Source organism: Cavia porcellus, unplaced genomic scaffold, assembly GCF_034190915.1.
Source record: "Cavia porcellus strain 051 isolate PalLab524CR breed Dunkin Hartley unplaced genomic scaffold, mCavPor4.1 scaffold_12, whole genome shotgun sequence".
Taxonomy (NCBI): Eukaryota; Metazoa; Chordata; class Mammalia; order Rodentia; family Caviidae; genus Cavia; species Cavia porcellus.
Window position 1 is genome coordinate 9,408,665 of NW_026947495.1, and position 26,084 is coordinate 9,434,748.

At 48.2% G+C, this 26,084-nt stretch overlaps 2 protein-coding genes across 2 annotated transcripts; both read right to left on the bottom strand.

Moving 5' to 3' along the window:
• Nucleotides 1–3,221: 3,221 nt before the first annotated feature.
• LOC134478380 (atherin-like) lies at nucleotides 3,222–6,174 on the bottom strand. Its single transcript, XM_063259660.1, has 3 exons — nucleotides 6,159–6,174; nucleotides 3,693–4,781; nucleotides 3,222–3,431 (listed from the first exon to the last, which is right to left on the bottom strand). Exons 1-2 carry the CDS (start codon nucleotides 6,172–6,174, stop codon nucleotides 3,724–3,726), a joined length of 1,074 nt encoding a protein of 357 aa, XP_063115730.1. The 3' UTR covers nucleotides 3,222–3,431; nucleotides 3,693–3,723.
• Nucleotides 6,175–7,404: 1,230 nt separating this feature from the next.
• Nucleotides 7,405–15,322, bottom strand: Proc (protein C, inactivator of coagulation factors Va and VIIIa). The gene is made up of 8 exons (XM_063258826.1): nucleotides 14,946–15,322; nucleotides 13,702–13,868; nucleotides 12,759–12,783; nucleotides 12,509–12,646; nucleotides 12,282–12,416; nucleotides 9,666–10,993; nucleotides 9,199–9,316; nucleotides 7,405–8,100 (listed from the first exon to the last, which is right to left on the bottom strand). Exons 1-8 carry the CDS (start codon nucleotides 15,013–15,015, stop codon nucleotides 7,511–7,513), a joined length of 2,571 nt encoding a protein of 856 aa, XP_063114896.1. The 5' UTR covers nucleotides 15,016–15,322; the 3' UTR covers nucleotides 7,405–7,510.
• Nucleotides 15,323–26,084: the final 10,762 nt, after the last annotated feature.

Here is a 26,084-nt window from a genome sequence, read left to right on the forward strand (position 1 = left end):
CCTCAGTCTGAGGAAGATAAGACACAGTCACCCTAAAAACTTTCTCTCCACTGTGGAACTTCCTAAGGACTTGTCTACACCCTACGTCACTGACTGGACCCCAGGATGGAGCTATGGGGCGTGGGGAACTGAGGGTCCCCACTCTGCCAGAAAGGTAGAGAAAGGTAGTCCATCTGGTACTCCACCAAGCAGCAATCTGGTTACATGGTATCAAATGCAGAACCAGCTGGGCCTTTCTTTTTCCTTTTTTGGGAAAACATGTTTAAGAAGAAAACTGTATTTGGTAGAACTCTCATAAAACCCAAGAAGCCAGGGGTTGTGAGGGGAGCAGAGAGGTATTTACCATCATTACAGTGGATAGTATGTATTTGTTCAGGATTGTATCTATTTCAACTAGGTTTTCTAATTTATTGACCTATAATAAAACATAGTTCTTGCTAGATAAAATGGCGCATGCCTGTAATCCCAGCATTCAGGAGGCTGAGACAGCAGGATTGTCATGAGTTTCAGGCCAGCCTGGGCTACATAAGCAAGTTCAAGGCTAGCCTGAACTACATCGCCTGTTTCAATAAATAAATAAATAAATATTCCTAATCCTAATCCTCTGCAATTTTTCTTTTTAATTTGCATTTCCCACTTTTCTCCTTATGAGAGGCCTGACTCTCCACCTGTCCAAAGTACTGGTTTGGGTTTTATCTCTCATTTCCCCCTCTGTGACATGAATTTCTGCCCCATCTTTATTTATATTTCCTTCTTTCTTTCATTCATTCTTTCTTCTTTGGGTCTGTGTTCCTCAGATTTTCAGATTACTTCTGTATTTGTTTGCTAGGGCTGCAATAAAAAGCACCACAAATGGAGTAGCTAAAGTAATGATGACTATTTGCTCACAGCTTTGGGGTCTGGAACCCCAGGGTGTCAGCTGGGCTGCTTCCATCTGGTCTGTGGCTCACTTCTGGCTGCTGTGGTTTGTGGGCAAAGGTTGGCATTTCTTAGCTCGAAGTACATCCTCCTGACTCCACCTTCCTCTTCTCATGGCCTTCTCATGTGTTTATACCATCATCTATGTGTAGATAGTCCTCTCCTGTGTGTGTGTGTGTGTGTGTGTGTGTGTGTGTGTGTGTACCAAAGGCTTCACATGTACTAGGCAAGCACAAGGGCTAGAGCTGGAGCTGTACTGTGCCCCTAGCCCTAATTTAATTTGACTCAGTTTCATTTTCAGACTTTCCCAGGCTGGTCATGAATTTGGGATCCTCTTTCCTCAGCCTCCCAAGTAGCCCATCCCTGTTCAGCTCAAATTTTCCTTTTTAAAAAAAAATTTATTTTTATTTTAAAGAGAATAAAACCAAACAAAATAAAGAAGAAAGCCAATCAAAACAGTGTAAATGATACAGGACTTCAAAACAGGATAATAGGAAATTAGAACAGAATAAAACCAATCAAAACAGAACACTGACTAAAACAAAACAATAAAATGGAATAAAAACAAAATACAACAATCTTGGATTTCAAAAATAAGACAGAAGGAAATTCCCCATAGTTGCTGTATTGCATGTTGCTATACTCTAAATAGATGCTCAGACTACCTGCTTTAGGCTTGCAAAGTCAGTCAAACAATTCAAGCATTACATTGTTTTTGTATCTCAGCTGCTATCAATTCAGCTTGTGTTCCTCCAAATCAGCTGGTTGCTTGGTGGGGAAGGGCCCCAAAGCCCAGCATGGCTTCTGCTGACTCAAGGGGAAGGCAAATTGGCTTGTTCCTCCTCCTGGGCCTTGCACGGCTGCCACAGGCTCACAGGAAAGGCGAATTGGCTTCTTGTTTCTCCTCCTGAGACTCAGATGGTTGTCACTGGCTCACAAAAAGGGAAAATTGGCTCCTTGTTTCTCTCCCTGGCCCCTGCATGGCTGTTTCTGGTTCGTAGGACAAATTTCCCTTTTTATAAGAGCATCACCCTGGGAGCCCAGCCTGTCCCAGTATGACCATATCTTAACTAATTACAGCTACCACAACAATAGTTCCAAGTAAGATCACTTGCACAGTGCCTAGTGTTTAGGACTTCTGCATATTGCTGTTGGCACAACACAGTTCAGACTGTATGTAATACTTTGTTATAGTAACTTGTATGTGTCATTTGGCAGGGCTACAGTGCCTAGATATATGATCACACATTCTGAATATTTTCTATGCTTTCTATTTTTTGGACAAGATTAACATTTAAAATAGTGGACTCTTGAGTAAAGCAGATTTCTACCCATAATATGGAAGGATGCATCTCACCCAATTGCTTAATACAGACTGACCTCTCCCAAGGAGTCCTGCCAGTAAGATACCTCTGGACTTGACTGCAGAATTTGGACTTGCCAACCACGTCATGGGAGCCAATTCTCTCTCCTCTCCTCCTCCTTTTCTTCTCTCTCCATCTCTCTAACACGAAAACATACAAACTCAAATGTTGTTGCTTTTTCTCTGAAGACCCTAATGTTTGCTTTTAACTTTGTTTCTTAACTCTATTTTAATTTGTTCCTGCCAGATTTCAAGGAACTTGTCCCTTATTCTCTCTCTATATTCACCACATAGAGATGCTCAGTGAATGCTTATCATCTGAATGGAGCATGCACCTAGCTGTGCTCTAGGCAGAGCCACATGTGTCTCACCAGAAATATTTTATTTATTTATTCATTTATTTATTGTCTTTTGGGGGCAGGGTCTCACTATGTAGTTCAGGCTGGCTTTGAGCTGGCTTTGAGCTGGCTTTGAGCTGACTTTGCTGCCCAGGCAGGCAGTGATCACAGGCATGTACCACCACACCTGACTCCACACCAGAAATATTTAGACTGTCATGTCTTCTCTTCTCTCAAACATGAGGGGCAGGTTGAGCTTGATGATTAACTGTGAAGAAAAGATTTCCAGAGAAATTTAATGGGAAAGCACTACTTTCGAGAAGGAAAGACAACTCTAACAACTGTCTTGGCATCACTAACCACTAAAGTTGAAAATTTGATGGAATTTAGTTTTCATACTTGACAGAGACCCCTACTTACACATGTAACACCACAACTACAGTCACGATGTGTGGTTTGAATTGTCCCCACAGGCTGTGCTACACTACATCTAACCTTCCCACGTGCGCCACAAAGTCACCTTAAAAGTTTTACTCCTATGGAAAAATATCATTTTTCAAAATTACAGTTTGATTTTTGTGAGTGTCCAGCTTTCAGATATGTTGAATCAATTAAGTGAAACTTTAATAGCCAAAGACAAGGGAATTTTGGCAGTAAGCAAACAGGATTTTTCAAAGAACCCAAAGTAGTGGGAGTTGTCATTGTCAATGAAAGGGGATTTTTTTTTTTTTTTCACAACCCAAAAGAGGTCTTACCTGAAAACCTCGGGTTAGGTCCCTAAATCGGACGGTCCTTGCCTCTCCTTCCGAGATCTTAGATGAACAGAATCCTTGTCACAATCAAAAGGTTGACAGGTTTTTCCCATGTACAGATTAACATGGCGCTGGACAGCGCCTCATTGCATTCTCACGAACCCAAACGTTAAACCTCCCGCCTTTTCAGCAAGCGCCAATGCTCCTCCAATCATATGTCAATAGTCATTCCGCCCACTCCTGTAACCCCATTCCCGTCAATTCCAAATAAAGCCCAAGGTCCCCCCCCCCCCCGCCCTGAACCTTCTAGAGACTACTTGCCTCTCTTTGGCAGCCCTCTCGTCCCCCGCAATTAAAGGCTTCTTTTCTTTCTTTTTTCTCTTTCTTTCTTTCTTTCTTTCTTTCTTTCTTTCTTTCTTTCTTTCTTTCTTTCTTTCCTTCCTTCCTTCCTTCCTTCCTTCCTTTCCTTCCTTCCCTCCGCCCTTCCTTCTCTCTTTTTCTGTTTTCTCTCTTTTTCTGTCCCGCGCTCAAAGGACCAAACAAAGGTCACGGCTGTGAAGCAGTAGGTGGTGCTTTCGAGCGCAGCCAGTTCTGACGCAGGCCGCGCAGTCTGTAAAGCCGAGCGTTCCTCACAAAGTCCAGGAAGGTCCGGAACGGAGGCTGATGGCGGTCTCCCGGCTTGGTGTGGCGGGCGCGGCAGGCGCAGCGCGGGTCCCGGGAGCCGTCTCCCCCGCCGCTTCGCACAGTCCGAAGTCAGGGCGCGGCAGGCCGAGAGGACGACCGGGCCGCGGCCCGGGAGCTCCGAGTCCCCCGACCTCCTCAGGGGCCGCCGCCGCCGAGCGCTCCCGCAGACTAGGGTTTCCCGGCGGCGGCCTGAGACGCGCGTGGGGGCGCCGCGCAGGGTCTGGAAGGCTTTGCGGAGACCTGCGTGTTTGTCTTTCCCTTCAGCGACCGTCTGCAGCCCTCTTCTCACCAAGTTACTGGCCGCCGGCCCCAGGAACGAGAGCGAGAGAGCTGAGGGCCGGGGCAGAGGCGGCCAGGGTCGCAGGCGGGAGGAAGCCGCCGCGCGGTGCGGTGGTGCCGAGCCCGGCTGAGACCCCGCCAGGCCAGGAGGCCCCACGCAGTGGGGCACCGCGCCTCTGCTGGCCTGCAGGGCCCCTCCCGGGACCGGCAGCGAGGAGCGGGGAAAGCGGGCGTGGGCGGGCAGCGCCACTCCCGACCCTGCGCGGTGCCCCCTAGCCCGGCCTCTGCTCGGCTTGGGTTGGGGTCGGGGTCTGGGGTCTGGGGTCTGGGCAGGGGGGGGGGGGCGCGAGAACGGGGCGGGGCAAAGGCGGTGGCGAAGAGTGATGGCCTCAGCCTGGTACTCCCCAAGTCTGGTACTCCCCGAGTTGCTGGCTCTGAGCCCCGGGGCTCAGGCTGCGCAGGCTTCTAGCTTGATTCTTGGGGAGGTATGTTTAGCAATACGGTTTCCCTTCATGTGTTGTTTTAACTGTGAGCCACAAGTTAGCATTTTTTATTATTTCTTAATTTCCCTTATTTTTTAAAACTAACATTACTTAATTTGCAAACATATGTATTTTGTTTTTTTACGTGACAGAATCTCCCTGTAATACAGACTAACCTTGAAGTCACTTACAGAAGCTGGGCTCAACCTGGGGCAATCCTGAGAGCTGGGATTACAGTCCTCCGCCACTATGACTGGCTAATGTATGGAATTTTAAAGCATGTTTTTGCTATTTTTATTTTAGCTAGAGGACACACTTTTGGTGGCTTCCTTCAGTGCCCAGAATGTTTTTGTGAATGTTCGCAGTGTGTTCAAAAAAGAATCACTTAAGTGTATTAATTTTATTATTGCCCAGGCAGAACTCAAACTTTCGATTTTTCCTCAGCCTCCTTGGGTACCAGGATTACTGGCATTTCTGCCACTTATTTTTTAATCTGTTTACTGGTTTCTAAAAAGTTTTTGCTTTGTTTTTTTCTTTTTGAGGCAGGGTTTCACTATGAAATTCAGGCTAAGGGCTGGGGATTTTGCTCAGTGGCATAAGCACCTGCCTTGCAAGTGCACAGTTGTGAGTTCGATCCCCGGTACCAAAAGAAAAGAAATTCAGGCTGGCCTTGAACTTAATTTGTAGCCCTGGCTAGCCTCAAATTTGCACTAATCCTCTTGCTTCAGTCTCCCAGGAGCTAGGATTATAGGTATGTGCCACCACACCCAGCCTAAATTTAAAAAAAAAAAAAAAAAACCACAACTATTATAATTGTTTTTTTCTATCCTTTTATCAAGTGCTGTTTTATATATTCTGAGGTTATATGATAGGGCACCTATTATTTTATGATGATTATGTCTTTTTTTCTGTCTAATGGAAAGCAAAGGATGATAAAGTATCATGTGCAGAGGGCCTGGGATTTAGCTCAGTGGGGTAAATGCCTGCCTGGCAAGCATGAGATCATGAGTTCAATCCCTTGTACAAAAAAAAAAAAAAAAAAAAAATCATGTGTATGTGTGTATGCATGCTCTGCCAGTGCAGAGCATACTCACTTGTCCCTTCCCCAAATCACTACAGGGATGGGTCCTGCAGGCAGGTCTCAGGCTGGCCTCTACCCTGTGACTACTGATAGATCATTAACTCGAGTCCTGGTGTCCCTGCTGTTCCCTGAGCAACAGCTCTGGGCTGACAGTCTGGGCAGAACCACTATGTCTTCCTTTCCTATCAGCTGGACTGTGCCATGCTGCCTGAGAATGCTGACCATCTTTCTTGGCTTTCAGACTCCTAGCACAGAACCTACAGAAAAAGTAAACCATTTGGGCTGGCAGCTTTTAATCCCAGCCACATTCTAAAAACGAAAGGGTGAGTTGTGAAAATAATGTCCAGAGCTGGGGGTGTGACCCAGTGACACAAGGTAGCTTGGGCTACCTTTAGGGTTAGAGTTAGCTTCAGTGTGTGTGCACACACACAAAACAGAAGAAAGAAAAAAAAAAAAGCTGGGTCTGCCCCAGGCCCATCCCAGATCAGTGAAATTAGTGCATGTGAGAGGGGAGAGAGGGGCTGGACTGTCACTGAGTGCTCCCTGGAAGAGTCACATGTGCGCCAACTGAAAACAGTGGGGCAGCCCCTGCCCCTCCTCCAGGACCCCCATCTTCAAGAAGCCTGAGCTAGATAAACCCTTCCTCTAAGTTAGCTTGCCTTCAGTGACAGAAGACAAGGAATCCACCACTGCATAGTTTTCCCAAAAGAAAGATTTCTTCCATGCCCAGAGAGAAATGATCTGCCGAGACCAGACAGACAGCTGGATTAGTTTTCTACTTTGAGTGATTTTCTCAGCTTTGTCTTCGTTACTCAATGATTTCAAACCAGGATGTCCTGACTTCTTTCTCTCTCATCCAGTTATGCCTATAAGGACAAGACAGTGCCTTCTGTATGGACATTTAACATCTGTCCTCCCCACTCCAAGATGGGGTTTCCTCCTGCCTCAGCCTTGCATGACTGGGACCATAGCACCAATCGAAGGCCTTCTCACACCACTCTTCCTTACTTAGCTTCTTCAAATAAACTGTGAATTAACTCTAAACAATACCTCCTAGGTCTCTGGCTACTTTCCCACCTAAAAGGTGTCACAACAGCCACCTTCAGGGAACAATAGAGACCAAGGAAAAGCCCTTGGCTTTGGAGTCAGACCTTGATTCCAACCTTGGCCTTGGCATAAGCCTTCCTGAGTCTTCCGCGCCTCCTCCAGGGCTCTCTATGGAAGGAGTTAAGCTCCAGCTTCAGGATCCATGACTTACATACATGTGCTCTTCCCAAGGCCTTGGGAAAGACTCCTGCAGTGCTTTGGCTACATTTTCTGTTCTTTTTAAAAAGAGAGCACACCCTCCTACTGTATCAGCTTTAGTATCTGCAAAGCTTGGAACTTCTCTTCTCTGTCCTTTGGGAGTTAAGTAAGATTCAAGTCATAAAGTGTGGCATACAGCAGATGCTCAATAAATACTACTTCTGTGCAGAACAGTCCAGAAAAGATGACACACAGACATAACTGCAGGCCAATGAGCTTACTGTGTGCCCCTTTAATGGCCCACACACTGCCACCCAGCAGCCCAGTCCCACTGCAAGAGGCCTGGGGTCCAGAGATGAGTGAGGCAGCTATAGCACGTGATTGCGGGGGACACCACCCTTGCCCGTGATGTGGCTGTTGATCCAGTCAAGATAGCGACTGACTTTGGTGTAGACACCATAGTTGTTAGGGACCCCACACCCCTCACCCCAGCTCACCAGGCCCACCAGGAACCAGGTGCCTTGGAAGGAGGCAACCATGGGCCCTCCACTGTCACCGTCACAGGCGTCTCGGGAATCCCCGAGGATGCCGGCACACAGCATGTTCTCCGACACCACACTGTTCATGACCTGGGTACATTCAGTGTGAGGAGCCACAGGAATCCGGATGGAGTTGAGAATGGAGGTGGGGTTTCTCCTGGTATCTCCCTTCCGCTCAGACTTGTAGCCCCAGCCCGTCACCACTGTCTCTTGGCCAGCCTGCGTGAGCTCCCGTTCCGCAAGGCCGCTGTCTGGAAGGCAGATGGGCACGATGGTCTTGGAGAGGATGGTGGGCTGGGCCAGGTGGAGCAGTGCAATGTCGTTGTTGGTGGTTCTCCGGGTATAGTTGGGGTGGATGAAGATCTCCTTGATGTCCAATTCCACCTCCCCCTTGTCTCTACGCCTCAGGTCATATTCACCTGCAGGGCAAAGGGCGCTGTCAGTGGCGGGGGCCTCCCATGGCTGTGGGCCTATGAGTCTGCAGGCCTGTGTGTGACTTGAGCTGGGCCTAAAGCAGGACAGTGGTCACAAGCCACTGAGCTGTGCCTTGGATCCTTTTCAAGAAGGACTTTTACTGACAGATGGAATGGTCTATGGGTGTCCACCTCAAAGGGACAGAATGCTGGCAAGATGCTGGTCTGGATTTAGGACTCACAAAGGAGCAGTGAGACGAAGCAAGCCTGGGGCTCTGGGACATGTGGAACTACATGTCCTGGGATCTAACTGGCGCTCTCCAAGTCTGGTCTTGGTGCCATTGAGGATCCCGGGAACTAACTGGCTCTCTCCCCTTCTGGTCTCGGTGCCATTGACGATTCTGGGATCTAACTGGCGCTCTCCAAGTCTGGTCTCGGTGCCATTGAGTATCCCAGGAACTAACTGGCTCTCTCCCCTTCTGGTCTCGGTGCCATTGACGATTCTGGGATCTAACTGGTGCTCTCCAAGTCTAGTCTCGGGCTGGGGCAATGAGGGCAGGAGCAGCAAGACCCACAGAGGAGAACGAACAGGACAGAGCAACCGAGGGAGCAGAGGTATCAGGACCACAGGTAAGAGACAGGTCCCTTCCAGCCCAGTCCAGTGGTCCTTGGAAAACGGCATGGAAATCCCACACTGGCTCCCAGGCCTCTGGCCACTGGTTGTGCTGAAGATGACTAAGGAGCCTGAATTTGGACATGCTCAATGTACCTTCCCCTTCCTTTTTCCCTCCAGGAACTGTTAGGGTGTGGGGCCTCTGCCTGGTGACCCCCAGGGTGCTGAAGCGGCATGTGAGCAGGAGTGAGGAGCCCAGGATGTACTGGCCCCTTCACCTCCGATAAACACTCAGACTGACTGCCGCAGGCCCTGCATGGTCCCTTCCCGCTCAGCTCACAGGTGCCTAGGCCTGTTTCTCTAAATTGCTGGTATGGTACAAGTTCCCTGGGACCAGAGTTTTCCAAACTGACAGCCTGCCTAGATGTCCTGTGCCACTCCCACCCCCACTCCCACCCCTACCCCCACCCCCACCCTGCTGCAGCCCGAACCGAGCCTGACGGTGAGCTTCCGGGACCCGTCCATGCAGTGGGCCGCAGTCAGCACCCAGGAGCTGTGGATGAGCACCCCACCACAGGACAGCTTCTTCTTGGAGTCCAGCAAGATCACCTGGAATGGCAGCCGCAGTAGCACAGGGTTGACCTGACAACTCCCAGCATAGGCCTTGGGCCCCATTCTTAAGGATCTCTATCCTGGGCCACATGTGCCTCTTTGGCCCTCCCAAAAATGACCTGCCCAGAAATGGCCTCCATGCCCTGCTCCCTGCCTGGCTCCCCTAGCCCACAGCCCATCTGCCAGTTGCTGGCCCTGTGATTACCACTCTTTCCCTGCTCTGTCCTCTTCATCCCTGCTTGCCCTCAGCAGCCCCCCCCCCCACCCATTCACTTCCAAGCAGGAACAACCAGGAGGCTCTGGCCTTGGACCAGCAGATGACAGGCTGCTTTGCCTATCCACCCACCTGCCAGGGGCTCTCTCCAAGTTTGGTCTCCGTGCCGTTGACGATCCTGGGATCTAACTGGTGCTCTCCAAGTCTGGTCTTGGTGCCATTGAGGATCCCGGGAACTAACTGGCTCTCTCCCCTTCTGGTCTCGGTGCCATTGACGATTCTGGGATCTAACTGGCGCTCTCCAAGTCTGGTCTCGGTGCCATTGAGTATCCCAGGAACTAACTGGCTCTCTCCCCTTCTGGTCTCGGTGCCATTGACGATTCTGGGATCTAACTGGTGCTCTCCAAGTCTAGTCTCGGTGCCATTGACGATCCTGGGAGCTAACTGGCTCTCTCCCCTTCTGGTCTCGGTGCCATTGAGGATCCCGGGAGCTAACTGGCTCTCTCCCCTTCTGGTCTCAGTGCCATTGACGATTCTGGGATCTAACTGGCGCTCTCCAAGTCTGGTCTCGGTGCCATTGAGGATCCCAGGAGCTAACTGGCTCTCTCCCCTTCTGGTCTCCGTGCCATTGAGGATCCCAGGAGCTAACTGGCTCTCTCCCCTTCTGGTCTCAGTGCCATTGACGATTCTGGGATCTAACTGGCGCTCTCCAAGTCTGGTCTCAGTGCCATTGAGGATCCCAGGAGCTAACTGGCTCTCTCCCCTTCTGGTCTCAGTGCCATTGAGGATCCCAGGAGCTAACTGGCTCTCTCCCCTTCTGGTCTCGGTGCCATTGAGGATCCCAGGAGCTAACTGGCTCTCTCCCCTTCTGGTCTCGGTGCCATTGAGGATCCCAGGAGCTAACTGGCTCTCTCCCCTTCTGGTCTCGGTGCCATTGAGGATCCCAGGAGCTAACTGGCTCTCTCCCCTTCTGGTCTCGGTGCCATTGAGGATCCCAGGAGCTAACTGGCTCTCTCCCCTTCTGGTCTCCGTGCCATTGAGGATCCCAGGAGCTAACTGGCTCTCTCCCCTTCTGGTCTCGGTGCCATTGAGGATCCCAGGAGCTAACTGGCTCTCTCCCCTTCTGGTCTCGGTGCCATTGAGGATCCCAGGAGCTAACTGGCTCTCTCCCCTTCTGGTCTCGGTGCCATTGAGGATCTCAGGAGCTAACTGGCTCTCTCCCCTTCTGGTCTCGGTGCCATTGAGGATCTCAGGAGCTAACTGGCTCTCTCCCCTTCTGGTCTCCGTTCCATTGAGGATCCTGGGACCTAACTGGCTCGCTCCGCTGCTCTCAGTGCTGTTGATCATCCTTGGATCTAATGGTTCATCTTGATTTTCTTGCTCTACTTGGTTTGTGTCGCGTTTGTAGTTACTTCGCTTCTTCTCTACTTGCATCTGTATCCTCCCACATGGGAATATCACTGAACACAGAGGGAGGTAGTAAGGAGCCCTCCCATCTTGGTGCACCTCCTGCCTGTGGGCTACATTGCTACACTGTAGGATTCAAAGTTTGTTATGTGGTAGGATTCAAAAGATAAATAATGTTTAGAACAGTCAATATTAGCTGTGAAGCCCCCCAATTGTCAGTTAGTCAGTCAGTCAACAAACAGTGCCACCTAAGAGCAAGATGGACCAAGCCACCCACATGTGTTCTTTCACAGGTTGTGAGGTTTCTCAGATGTTTATCATACCCCAGAGCTGTTGAGGAATCGTCCCTGAGATACATGAATAAAGTTTCCTGATGGGTGCTGCCAGGCTCCTAAAAGAGGTGAAAATGATGGGGAGGAGGAGGTGAACACTTAGCCTAAAGCAGCTCTGAGCCAGGAGGAGAAGTCTCTCCTGAGAGAAGAGTGCACATGGTAGAGAGGAGACACCTGGGTGGTTACTCAGGATCTGCTCCTAATTGTCCTTGAACTCTAGACTGGGGACTTGAGACTTTTGCAGCAGTGGGACAGTGGCAGGGGAAAAACAGCAGGGAAGGGAGAGCAGAACAAAGCTCCAGAAGCCCACCAGACTCATGCGGCGGACCTGACCCAGGGGGCAGCACACCCTGCTCAGCCAGTGACAGTGTAGCACAGCCTGCCTCCTCCAGGTACTGTCCAGCCCTTCTCCCTGCTCAGCACCACTCCTGCCCACAGCAGGCCCACAGACACCAGCCATTCTGCTAGTCTGCTCCAAGAAGCTGGAGGCCAGGCAGGAACCCTCCAGCATGACCTCTCCAACCGCACTAAATACCAAGCGCTAAGGCCAGCACAGCAGGGCTCTACCAATGACCATAGCCTTCTGGTGGCCGGCGAGAAAGCCCACAGGCCCAAGAATTTACTGGTCATTTCTCCACAACTGCCTGTGAACCTCTTACCACTTCAAAGCACCAAGCTTAAAAAAATGAGTTGCAAAAGTGTTATAAAGTTGTGAAAAATTCTCTGGAAAAATACACAGTGAGTTCAAGTCCGGCCCTGAATTACATATCAGGACCGTGTCTGAAAAAAAATATTATAAAGGAACGCAGAATCAGGATTCTGTTCTCTCCTGGGGAAGCTAAGAGTAAAGATCAAAAGAGGATACACCACTAACAAGGTGCGCAGAAGAAATCAAACACCTTCTGCTGTATTTGTCTCTGGGCAGACGGACCTGGATGGAGCACGGCAAGCAAGCAGGTGAGCAAAAGGAAACCGCGCCCAGGCCCGCCCTCGGCTCTCTCGCGCTCACCCACGGGCTCGCACTGCAGGTGGTCATCCGCCAGCTTGTAGTCTGGTGCGCAGCTGCAGCGCCGTGCATCCCCCTCCACCAGGCAATAGTGTGCGCAGCCACCGTTGTTCACCGAGCAGTTGCTGTAGCTCACTTCTGCAGGGACTCCAGTCAGCTCTGGGCCCCAGGACATTGCCCAGGGCCCCAGTCCCGCCCCAAGACCCCTGGCCACACCACTCACCACTCACCATTCTGGCAGAAGCGGCCCTCCCATCCCGCTTTGCAGGCGCAGGTAAAGCTGCCCAGGCCGTCGATGCACACGCCGTGCTCACAGCAGGGGCTGGCACACTGGTGCTCCGGGGGCAGGTTTGCACACTGGTCACCGTCTGCGACACGCGGTGGTTGGGAAGTGGAGATCAGCAGTTTCCCCAGCTCCCTGCTCAACTGGCAGTGTCTACAGACCCAAGGGGAGCCCCCCGCCGAGTGTAAGGCACTCACCGAAGTATGTGGACCAGAAAGCCAGCTGTGGGGAGAGGGGCGGCGTTGGCGGCAGTCAGGCGCTTTGCTGCTCCTGGCTGTGACCCCGGGCACACGACAGGATGGGTCCAGCCAAACAGGTCACCGATTGATTGATGGTCATCAGCTGCTAGCAACTAGCTGGCCTTGCTCCTTTCCCCACCCCACTTCCACTCTACAGACCATCAAAAACACCCTTTCATGGCTTCCTGCAGCTGGCACCCCGCTAACAGGGCTGACTCCTCCCTCCTGCAAGGGCTTCTGCAGGGACAGCAGGGATCCCGTCTACATCAGCTACTCTGCCTGATGGGTTTTTTTTTTGTTTTTTGTTTTTTTTTTATACATCTAGTCTTCCGTAAGCCAGAGCTGCCAACCCAGATAGTCTAGGTCCACAGTCTAGTTTTCAACTACATTGTAGCAGCGGCAGCTGCTGCTGGTTTTGACCTTTAGGCTAGAGAGTACCCAGGCCTCACCTCTGCTCTCCTGATCCCTAGAGTGACTCCCCTGTGAGTATGAGCCAGGCACAGCATAGGTGTGGGCAGCCCTCAGAGCGTCTCTGTCACACAGTGCTGCCAGTGCAAGGGTGAAAATGGCATGTAGCCTTGTGGTAAGCAGAATGTAGTGGCTGCTGGTGGGTGGACTGACCCCCCTGACAGGAGTGCCTGCTGGGAGTCTAAGCCTAGAGCTGCTGCAAACTTTTTCCTGGCACTCATTGCATAAGTCAGCCCCTTGTGCCCTGACCAAGACCATGAGACCAGAGTCTTCCCAGCTACCCCTTGAGCTGGGAGGAAGAGGGGCTGGTACCCACCGCCCCACACCGGATTCCCATAAGAGTCTCTCCCATTGGTCCCCACTTGCTCATCAGGGTTCTAGCCACATCACCCCTCACCAAGCCTCACTCTCTGGGCCTAGTTGGTGGCCTTACAGTGGCATCCACAGTTTGGAAAATTTCTTTGGCCTCCTCGAAGTCACAGATCTCCTCGTAGCACTCACGCTCCAGGTTGCCAGGCCGGACCTCCTCCAAGAAGGCGTTAGCGCGTTTTCGGATCCGCAGCACCTGGTGGGCGCGCTGGCTGCTGGAGAACACTGAGTCTGGATTTGGGGGGAGGGCAGCTCACTGTGCGGGACCACAGGGGTCCCAGGAAGCCAGGTTGGGGACAGCCAAAGAGGCCCTCGGAGCTCAGTCTAATTCCTGATAATGCTCCTCTTTTCTGTCCCTGTCTGCAAGCAGCAGGTGACTGTAGGGAGACAGGAGCCCTGTCTGTTCAGAGACAAGCCCTATGAGTCCCAGCTTGACTGTGTGACCTGCACCCTGTGTGTTTTTAACTCTTTACAGCTTGGTTTCCTCATTCAGAGGCCCTATGGATGCAATGGGCATGTACAGAGCCTGGTGAGGAAGTACTACTCAGTGACAAACGCTGCTGCTACCAAGACTGCAAAGTTAGATCAGTATCATTCTCTAGCATACACGCACAATCCCTCCCTGCCTCATCACAGACAGTGTCTCCCCTCCCTCCACACCATCTTCATCTCTTCCCTTGCCCCAAAATACCCGGGAGACCCAGAGACCTGTGGCCCAAGGCCTGTGGCCCAGTGCTTGTCACTGCATGTCTCCTGGGCCTGGCAGGTGTCTGTCTTGGCCAGGGGATGTGAGGAGGGAGGAACTGAGCCACGGGAGTAGGCAGGAGTGTTTGGAGGAGGGGGAGGGAGAGGCTCCTGAGCTGAGGTATGGCAGGGCAAGGGTGGAAAGAGGCCTCAGGCAGAACCGCAGCTTAGGAAAAGGCACAAAGACAGACTTAGGTCTCACGGTACTCCTGGAGAAGCACGGCTGCCTCAAGTTGGCTGTGGGGTACGGGAGGGGCATTTTAGGTGAGACACATGTCCGGGAGGAGCCTGGGCCAAGCCCATCACCCTGAGGGAGCAAGTGGTAGCATGGGAAGGCCCAGGAAGTCTGTGGCCCTCAAGCCTGCCATTACCTACATTACCCTAACAGCCCTACCTGGTACAACTGGGCCTTGCCAGCCAACTCCTGCTGCCCCTGCCTCCCCTTAGCTCCCTGAAGCTCAAAGATGGGGGAAGGTCTGAGGGCCAAGGCTTCCAGAGTCCTGACCATGCCTTGATATTTGAGGATTCCCTGGGGGACTGCAGAGTATGGGAAGGTGGCCTTACCGGAAGGGACTGGTTTGCCAGAAATGCCCCAAATGGCCAGGAACAGCAGCAAGCCTGCCAGGCGCCACATTCTGCCGTCGTCGAAGCCGTCTAGGAGGAAGCTGAATGCAGGAGCCCTGTGTGCCCGAGCTTAGGACACATGCTGCGGCCCGTGGATTGTGGCACTAGGCCTGGGGAAGGCCAGCTGTGCTCGGGTTGGCAGCAGGGTCTGGCTTCTCTGACCCCAAGCTCTAATTCAAGGAGTCACCTCCACAGGGTATGCCCTTTTCCTCCCCTCCCTCCACACCGCCATCCTGCCTAGAGGGGACTTACAGGGGTGGGCCCTGGAGAGACTGCAAGTCTACTTCCCTACACCAGGAAGGCCTGGAACTCGGTTAATCCATAACCAGGAAGAGGCCACCCTCTCCCCAGAAAAACAAACAAGTGGTGCTGACACTGGTCCTGACCCCTGACACCCGGGTCATCCGAGCTCTCCTCTGGCTATGAGAGTGCCCTCTGGGAGTGCAGTGTGGGGTGGGGCTGGCACCCTTAAAACCCTTGATGGATGTGGTGTCTTTTTACCTCAGAATGGTAGCCAAAGAAGGGATGTTTAATTGCAAAATACGGCAGTTCGTCTGTCATCAACACAACAGATAATAGTTTCATTTCATCATCAAATATAGGGTTTATGTGCCACTATAAAAGAAAAAGGTCTGTCACGCCATGCCGATATCTTTTCTTTCTCCTCCCTGCAGCAGGGTTGGAATCCAGGGAATGATGAGCTTTTTCTCTTCTCCTCCCCATCGACCCCTTCCCCCTTCTTCTCTTTCAGCAGGACACAGCTAAGTAAGCTGCCCAGGGTGGCCTTGGACTTGGAACCCTCCTGCCTCAGACTCCCCAGTAACTGGGATCACAGGCATGCGCCATCGCACCAGCCTTAATGGATGGCAGTTTTCCAGGGAATACTGGCCATGCTTCAGGAGTTTGGGGTTCTGGGGCCTCCTTCTACAGGTGGTTTGGAGTTCTTGCTGTCCTGAGCAAAGAATCGGTCAAGACAAGAGCAAAAGGTATCCAGGACACGTGCTCCGCAGAGGGCATTTAGGTCAAGTAAAAGAAAAACGAGCCGTTTCGTGAACGTGAGAGTAAAAGACAAGGACTCTGCAAAGGCTGCGGGGAGTTCCTGGCCGGGATGTTAGCAAAGCGACGGGCAGAAGGAGAGGCCGGCTCCGACGGGCCCTGCCACGCCCTGCCGTCCGCGGGCCTTCGCGAAGCACTTTTCCTCGCGGGGCGACCCACACCTCTCCCGGCCCCGCCGCCGCCCCGGGACCCGGCCCTGCGGCCCCTCCGAGGCCGTGCGCCCTGCGCTGCTGGCAGGGCGCTTGCACAGGGATGGCCTGACCAGTCCAGGCGGTGCCGGCTTCAGGTCCCTCTGCGGGCCAACCGGCCTCGGACGGTTTTGAAGCCAGGGCCCGGCCCCCCTCGGCCCCAGGGGAGAAAGGAGGCGACAGGAAGGCGGGCGTGGGGGAGGGGAGGGGGAGGGGAGAGGGAGGGGTGGGGCAGGGAGGCCGGAGCAGGCGGCGCCCGGCGTTTCCGGCTTGTGCGAGGCTTTGCGGGGCCGGGCCGGATTGGGCGCCGATCCCGCCGAGGAGACAGCTGCAGCGCTCCCTGGCCAGTGCGGGGAGCGGCCGAGCCGGAGCTTGCCTATAGGCGGCGCCAACCTCCTCCTCGGCCCGCTCCTCCTAGCTGCCAGAAAGGCTCGCGGCTCGGCCCGCGGGGCGCAGCTCCCGGCAGGGGGCGCTGGCTAGGTTCTCCCACGCAGGAGCAAAGTCACTGCGCGGCGGCCGAGCTCCACAGGAGGACCCGGGGGTGCAAAGCGGCGCTGAAGGCATGCGTGGCGGGCTGCAGGGTGTGAGTGAGGGGCTAAACAACAGTAGGGTGGCGCGGTGTGGGAACCAGCCGGATGCTCAGAGGAGGTGTCCCAGGAAACCCCCTTTCGAGTTAGGCACTCACGGGCTTAAACCTCGACTTGACCCCTTCTTGCCTGGATAACTTCCCAGAGCCTCAGTTTCCACATTTGTAAAGTGGATCAATAATAGCATCCACCGTAGATGGCTGTTGTGAGGATCATATCAAGGTTCTAATGTAATGTTTTATACAAAGTGGAGAGGGCTGGGGACCTCAGGGATCCGCCAACTATCTCCTTGGAGTTCGGATCTCCTAAAGGCAAAGGCTCTGCGAGGACCCCACCGGCTGTGCTGACTTTGTGAGCAGCTGCGAAGGTCAGGGTAGGGTGCGCCACCTTCACACCACAGCTCTTGCAGCCACCAGCTCCAGGCAGTTGCCCCTCGTTTCTGTTGGGTCTAGACCGTGTTCTTACCCAGCCTGACCCTGACCCTGCTATGGCCCCTGGAACCCTGCCTGTGTGCCCTTGTGCAGGGTGTCAGAGGTGCGGGACCACTAGGCCTGGGGTCCCTGTCACGCGCGGGCCCTTGTGCAGTCTGTCTGTTCTTTTTGGCTGCACCCCCATCCCCGCCAGCATAGGGAGCAGAGGAATCATCCTGCGTCTTTCCTGGCTAGAAAGTCTATGCCAGCAGGGTGAAGAATCTGGGCCAACAGGCTGAGGGTTCTGTCGTGGGGCTCCGTGTCCTGCGGCTCCCCAATAGGGAGTTGCGAAGTATGTGTGCGGTCTAGTGTCCTGGGCACAGTAACGATTTATTTTAGTCAGATTCATTGAGGTATAACGTACATACAGTAAAATTTACTCTTCCAATTTACAGTTGTATTTATTATGACAAATCCACACTCGTGATATAGGAGGTTTCTGTCACCCTGGAAAGGACTTCTGTGTTCCTTCCGCTCCTCTGACACCCTCGGTTAAGACTTTTGTGCTTGTAGTTTACACGTGTATGGGATTCTGCAGGCAGCTACCTCCAACGCCTGGTGCTTTCATTCGTATGAATGTGTTTGTGTGTAGTTTGTGCCCCTTCCCCCTCATTTTACTGCTGAGTAGTGGTTCCCATTATATGGGATATATCACAATTTGTTATCCATTCACTGGTTCTTGGTTCTTATTAAATGAAGATGCTAGACCATTCATGTTCAGGTTGTTATGAGTGTGTGTCTTCATTTCTCTTGGGTGAATAGGAATGGAATTGCTAAGTCATGAAGAGTTCATATTTACTTTATTTTTATTTTATTTTATTTTTGGACCCGAGAATTGAACTGACGACCTTGCACTTGCCAGGCAGGCACTGTGCTGCCTAGCCGTATCCCCGGCCCCTTAATATTTACTTCAGTTAAAAAAGGTCAAATCGTTTTCCAATATCACATGGTGTCTCTGGTGTGAGAAACTGAAAGTCTAAATAAAGACCAAAATGTATGATACACATTAGGAAATGGGAAGAAAATGTTGAAATGAGAAGAGGGAGAAGGGACAAGGAAATAAAACAGAAAAATGGAAACAAAGATTTTTGTAAATAGAGAGGGAAAGGGGAGTTGAAGGAGAGGAGGAGAATGGAAAAAAAAGAAGGAAGATATACTATGTACAGGTTCAAATTCCCAATGATAAAAGGTACCATAATGTATATCTCAAATATACAAATAAAATAAAAATACCCCCCCAAATTGTTTCCCAAGTACCATATCATTTTGCGTCTCCACCAGTCATGTCCTAAGTGTTCCAACTGCTTTGTGTCCTCAACAGCCTTTTTTTTTTTTTTTTTTTTTTTGTGGTACCGGGGACCAAACTCATGACCTTGCACTTGCTGGCTGGCACTTATGCTGAGGAGCTAAATCCCTGGCCCCTGTAGCCTTAATTTTTATTTCCTTCATCATTTTAATGATGTAGTCAGGGGTTGCAAGGAGAACAATTACATACCGGACACATAATTTATAGTGTTATTTATAATAGTCATCCAAGGAGTCAAATACAAAGAAAATGCGGGAAATCTGTCCACAACCCTAAAGACCTAGAAAATTCAGCTGAGGTTCTGGACCCCATGACAATAACCTGCATGAGTTCAGCTGAAAACCAAGAGCCCATGACAGTGACTCATGCAAGTCTGTTTCACAGATCTATGATGGGAAGGCCCAGAGGTCAGCAGTGGAAGCTAGAAAGTCTATGCCAGCAGGCTGAGGGTTCTGTCCTGGAACCAAGAAACAAAGCTCAAAATAAGAGTTAGGGCTCCCCTGAAAATTACCACAGTCATCCTCAGGGACACTGAGGTTCTAAGCCCCTCTGACAATGAGAACAGCCTGAGTTCATACCAGAAAACCAGCACGACAAGCTTCTGGAGACTAAACAGCAAACATCTTCCCCTTTGGAGCCAGAAAGTGATGCGCAAAGTAAAAACTAAAGCTTCCCTAAAGTGAACCAGAACCATTCTCAGCGACCAGGTCCAGAGCTCCTCCATGATAACAGCACAGTTCAATTCAGGGGAGCCAGCATGCCAAGGTCCTCCAGGGGAAACAAAAGCTCCAAACATCAACACTTAGGAAAAACCAAAACGCTACTCTTCCTTTCCACATGTCCTTTTTATGCTGGCAGCAGTCCTCAGTTGGGCCACCCATGCTCAGCACCATGCTGATTCAGTTCAGCTGGTGTGTAAATTACCAATCCACTACAATGATGTTAAGCATTTTTTTTACGTGCTAACTGGACATTCAGTATATCTTTGGCAAAGTGGCTGTCTAAATCTTTGACCTATGTTTTCTATTAAGTTGTTTGATATTTTTACTATTGTTTCAAGAATTTGTAGTTATTCAGATTACAAATGGTTTATTGGATATTTTGCAAACATTTCCTCCTAGTCTATATCTTATGTTTTTTTACTTAACAGTGGCTTTCAATGAGCAAATGTTTTTAATTTTGATAAAGTCATCTACATTTTCTTTTGTAATTAATATTTTTGTGTCCTAGCAAATCTTTGCATAATCCAAGCTCACAAATGTTTTCTTTTAAAAGTTTTATAGTTTTATCTCTTACATTTAGATCTTTGACTCATTTTGAATTCATTGCTTTTTTGTATATAACATGAGATACAGATCAAGCTTTTAAAAAAATTATATATATGTAATACCTCGTTGTTGGAGGCGCTCTCCTTTTCCACATTGAATCGTGCTGGCCATTTGTCAGAAGTCAACCATAGATGCATAGATCTACTTTTGGATTCCATTTTGTTTTGCTGACTTGTGTGTTCATTCTTATGCCAGCACCATATTTATCTTAATTGCTAAATTGCTGTTATTATTGCTGTTAACCCAAGTTCTCTAATTTTTTTCCTCCTTTTCAAAATTGTTTTGCCTACTCTAGGTCCTTTCTTTTTCTTTTTAAATTTTTCTTGTTATTAGTGCCTGTTACTTTTACAGCATATTTGGCTTCAGTGTGTTCATTTTAATCCTATCCATTCCTCCTGTTGCCTTCTCTTGCAGTCCCCCTCCCTCCCCCTTGTTCCCTTCTTCTTATTGAATAGCAGTCTCCTTTCTACATTCATGCCATTTAAAAAAAAATCCTTGGGCCTGGGGATTTAGCTCAGCAGCATAAGCGCCTGCCTTGCAAGCAGGCAGTCATGAGTTCGATCCCTGGTACCGATAAAAATGAAAAAAAGCCAAAAAAAAAAAAAAATCCTTGTACTAGGGAAACCTCCTTATACTGATTGTCTATGAAGAATTCATTATACTTATTTTTTTCTGAGTCTGGCTTATTTTGGTTAACAGTATGACCCCCCAGTTCCATCCATTGTCTTGCATTATCAAACTTCCATTTTCTATGGTGTAACAATACTCCACTGTGCAGATAACACTTTCCTTATCCTTTCCTCTGTTGATGGGCTCCTACCCTGACTCTGACCTTGGAGACTGAATTGTGCCACAATAAACCTGAGTCTGCAGGTAATGCTGCAGTACGCTGCTTCACTGCCTTGGGTGCTACCAAGAGGTAGTAGAGCTCCATCAAACACTTCCTTTTATTTTTTTTTCAAGGAACATTCATACTGATTTCCACAGAGACTGTAAATTTATGCTTCCCCAGCAGTGTAAAAGGGTTCATTTACAAAAAACTTTGTAAGAAAGAAACTTTTTTTGTTTTGTATTATTAATGATAATCATTTTGACTGAGGTGAGATGGAGTCTCAATGTAGGGTAATTTTGTTTGTTTGTTTTTGTTTTTTTTAAGACAGGGTCTCCCTATGTATTTCAGACTGGCCTTGAGCTCACTATGTAGGCCAGGTTGGCCTGGAATTCATGTGATCCTTCTGCCTTAGTCTCTCAAGTGCTGGGATTACAGGCATGGGACACCATACCTAGCCTCACTGTAGTTTTGATTTGCATTTTCCTAATAGCTAAAGAAATTGTGAATGACTTTTCATATACTTATTGGCCCTTTGTACTTCTGTTGAGAAGTGTCTGTTCAATTCGTTTGCCCATTTATTGATTGGGTTACTTGATTTTTTGGTGTTATGTTATTGAGTTCTTTATATTTCCTACCTACTAATTCTGTGTCAGAAAAGCAGCTCAGAAAGGTCTCCCATTCTCTAGGTTCTCTTTTCACAGTTGTTGATTGTTTCCTCTGTTATACAGAAACTTTAAAGTTGATGTAGTTTCATTTGTTGATTCTTAATGATTTTCTGTGCTATTGGAGACCTGTTCAGGAAGTCTTTACCTCTGCCTATGGCTTCAAATGTTCCTTTATGTTTTCTTTTAACAGTTTCAAAGTTTCAGGTCCTATATCAGTCTTTGGTCCATTTTGATTTTCCTTCTTGAGGTTGAGATGGGATCTAGTTTCAATTTTGGGTATCCAGCACCATTTGTTAAAATGGATGTCTTTTGTCCAATGTATTGTTGGTCTTTTTGTCAAGAATCAAATGGCTTTGCTTTCCTGGTAAGCAGTGGTGGTGTGGCAGACTGCGGCCCTTCCAGGGGGAGAACCACCAGCAGCTCCTGAGATCCATGCCATGTTGGAATTTAGGATGCTGGGAAACCAAGCAAGCAGCTCTCCTCCAGGTAAGGGCTGCAGTTTGGCAGACTACGGCCCCTCCAGGGGGAGAATGACCAGTGTCTTCTGAGATCCACACCATGTTGGAACTCACGAAGCTGGGAAACCAAGCAACCAGCCTGCCTCCCTGCTAAGCAATATTGAACCTACTGGTGCACGGCCTAGAGTCAAACACCCCCCCCCCACTTCTCCTGTCCCCACCCCACCTTTAGCAAATGGGAACCAGAAATCTGTGTATCTCCTGAGAGGTTGACCATAGCAAATAAGGGGGATTTCCTTCTACCATCTCTTTGAAGGCAAATATTTTTTATTACTGTTTTGCTCTATTCTGGTTAATGGTACTACTCTATTCAATATTCTGTTTTGATAAGTTCTATAATGTTCTGTAGTTCATTGTATTTTGATATACGTGATTGAAAGAACAACTATTGTAAAGATAGTGAAATATACTGTGATACCTATTACTGTTATCCCGGTAACCTGCTGTGAAGTTCTGTACCAATTTCACGGTACGATCTTAGTTGGCTTTATTCTGTCTTGATCTGTAGTATTTTACTACTTTCAAAATAAAATTTTAAAAAAGAATCAAATGGCTATTGTGTTGATTTGTTTCTGGTCCCTATATTCATTGGCTCATGTGTCTATTTTTGTGCCAGTACCATGCTGTTTTTATTACTATGGCTTTGTAGTATAAATTGAAGTCAGACATTGTAATCCCTCCAGTCTTGCTTAGGATTGCTATTCTGGGTCTTTTGCATTTCCATATGAATTTTAGACTTGTTTTTCTAGTTCTGTGAAGAATATCATTGGTATTTAGATAGAGACTGCATTGACTCTAGATCATTTTTGATAATATACCATTTTAACAGTGACTAATTCTGCTGATCCATGAATACAGGAGGTCGTTCTACCTTCTATTATCTTCTTCAGTTTCTTTCTTGAATGTTCTGAAATTTAACCTCCCTCATTAAATTTAATTTCACTGGGCATGGTGGCATATGCCTATAATCTCAGCCCTCTGGAGAAGCTGAGGCAGGAGGATCACCACAAGTTCAAAGTCATCTTGGGCTACATAGTACATTTAAGTCCAGCCTAAATTATACAACATGACCCTATCCCAAAAACAAAAACAAAAAACCTCCTCAGTTAAATTGATCCATCTATATTTTTGTGAATGGTATTTTTTCCTGGTTTCTTTCTCAGGTAGTTTGTTATTGGTATATACAAAAGGCATTGTGTTTTAAAAATTTATTTTATTTTAAAGGGAATAAAACAGAGCAATGAAACAAATGGAAACAGTGATAAGACAATAGGAAATCTACAATAGTTACTATACTGCATATTGTTGTCCTCTAAATACACAGCTTTAGGGCTGTGAAGTCTTCAAACAATACAGTGCCTCCAAATCAGCTGGTTGCTCATGGGAGTGGGAAGTGCACTGTTTTCCTCTCAGCCCCTGCACAGCCTGGCTCACAAACAGGGAATTCGTTTCATTCTTTCAAGCCACTGGTTTTTGTTTTTTTAATAAAATCTCCTAATTTTTAAATTTTATTTTATTCTTGGTACTGGGGATCAGACTCACAACCTAGCACTTGCCTGGAAGGTGCTTGTGCCACTGAGCTAAATCCTGTCTCCTAAGCCATTGGTTTTTAAATGTTGAGTTTATATCCTGCTACTTTGCTGAATTCATTTATAAGTTTTAAAAGTCTTTTGATAGAGTCTGTAGAACCTTCTAAGCGTAGGTTAAATCATCTAAGGATAATTTGTCTTCTACTTTTCCTATTTGTAACCCTTTAATTTCTCTTGCCCAATTGCTCTAAAATTATATGAAGAGTGCTAGGAGTGGATATCCTTGCATGGTTCCTGACTTTAGAGAAGACGCTTTCTGTTTTTCCTCATGTAAAACAACTTTGGAGACAGGAGTGGTGGTGCACCTGTCATTCTAGCACTCAGGAGGCTGAGGCAGGAGAATCATTGCAAGTTCAAGACCAGCCTGGGCTACAAGATAAGCTCAAGTCCAGCCAGAATTGCATAATAAGATCCTGTCTCAAAAAACTAAAATAAATAAATTAATTAATTAAACAATACTGATTGTGAATTTGCCGTATATGATCGTATATACGTATATTGAGGTATGATCCTTCAGTAGCTATTTCCTTTGGGGCTTTTTATCACAAAGCGTTAATGAATTTTGTCAAGGGTTTTTCAATTCAACTTTGTAATGTTTTGCCTTGATTCTATTTGTATGGTATTTTATGTTTATTAATTTTCATATTTTCAGGCAGCCTTGCTTTCCTAGAATGACACCAACTTGATTACAGTGTATTGTTGGGGAACTGCTGATGCTAGAAATTAACCACAGGTGCAGGACTGGGGCATGGTCGTCCCAAGAGCAAATTACTCCCGGGGCAAGCCACTAGAGGAAGCTGCTTCAACACAGAGAAAACCTAGCCCCAAGAAAATCCAAACCGTGGGTTACTAGGAGAAGGGGTTGTCAGGTGGCCCTAATTTACAACATGGATAAATAAACACCCCACAGTGAGGGGGCAGTTCCTTTTCTCCCGACCAGAGACAAAGGGCTCCACCTGACCCCAGCTTTGTCTCTTCTTTATTTTCTCATGATCTCACAGTCCTTCATTTAAGGAACCTCAAAGGCTATGTGGGTTGCTGCAGTGTATAATCTTTTTAGTGTGCTGTTGAATTTGGTTTGAGAATATTTAATTAAGGAGTTTTACATCTATGCCTATAGTTTTTGTTGCTGTAATTTCATCCACTTTTGGTATTAGGTGCTTTCTGTTTCTGTATATGTTTTAGAATCAGATTATCAATTTCTACGACAAAAATGCTTGCTTGGGTTTTGATTGGGATTGAGTTGTTTACAGCACAGTGTGAAGAAAGATGTGCCTTAATATTGAGTATTCCAGGGCATCGGCATGGTATGCCTCTCCATTTAGGTCTTTATTCTTTCACCAGTGTTTGGTAGTTTCTCCTTTCTTCCTTACATTTCAACAGTGCTTTTTTTTTTTTAATTTTTTTTTTTTTATCGGTACCAAGGATCGAACTCACGACTGCACTCTTGCAAAGCAGGCACTTATGCCCTGAGCTAAATCCGCAGCCCTCAATAGTGCTTTTGTAAATGACATTTCAAAGATATGAATGTTTTTGTGTGTTGCTTGTATACAAAAAGGCAAATGATTTTTTATTAAGATATTATTTCTGTATTTTATCAATGAACTAAATTGACCTAGTATGTCTGAGACTATCCAAGTTTTAACACTAAGATTTTTGGATCTTGTAAATTATGTCCCAGGTTGAGAAATTCCTGGTTTTTGCTGATGAATGCAGATGGTTAGGGGAAAAATACAAAGCCTGAAATGGCAACTCCCCAAAATAGAGTTTGAAAGCAACACTGGTTTTAGTATCAAATGTGCACCGCATCTTCCTCAGTCTCTGTTGCTGGCGACAGTAACCACGATTTGTAATCACAATTCTGGGTCATCCATTATTGCATCACTCTGATGATGCGACCCATGTGCTGTCATTCTGAGCATGAACAGCTACCTACTTGCCTGTGGCTGAGTTGTAGAGCTTTGGATGGACAGAGTGCTGGTTCAGTTTTGACATGGTAAACACTGGAATCATGCTAAGAGTTAAGGTAGTGAAAATGGTACCTACTACGGTCATGTGCAAGGCTAAAAAACCTTTAGGCTAAAGGATCTGTTTCAGTGATAGATCAAGATGGAACATACCACACGACATGCAGAGAAGCATTGGGAATTGGGCACTGGAGAAAGGAATGTGAGACTGAGTCTCACAGATCCCCAGGGAGACAGGCAAGCACTTCTAAATTCAAGTCAAAACATGTTATCTCCCCCAAAGATCCCTGTCTTAGTTGAAATTAGTGGCCACAGAATTAGCTTGAACATTGTCAATGAAATTGCATCTTTGCATTGCTCCTTTGAGAGAGTTCCATGAAAAGTTTCTTCAATCAAATGCTGTAACTTAAATATCCTGAACTAAAGGAGGAATTCTGATGACAGCTATGTGGTCCTCTATAGCACAGAACTGATTCTATCCAGGCCACCAAACAGTCACGCTTGAAAGTTTACCAAGAAGTACAGCAATCATTGCAATAAAAATTTCCCCTATTTGCCAGGCATCGTGGGGCA

Coding starts and splice junctions, on each gene's coding strand:
- Proc (XM_063258826.1), bottom strand. CDS start 15,015: ATGTGGCGCCTGGCAGGCTTGCTGCTGTTCCTGGCCATTTGGGGCATT. Junction 12,784..13,701: donor TCCAAACTGTGGATGCCACT/GTAAGGCCACCA, acceptor CTCTCCCCACAG/CTGGCTTTCTGGTCCACATA. Junction 9,317..9,665: donor TTGGAGAGAGCCCCTGGCAG/GTGGGTGGATAG, acceptor CTGCCATTCCAG/GTGATCTTGCTGGACTCCAA.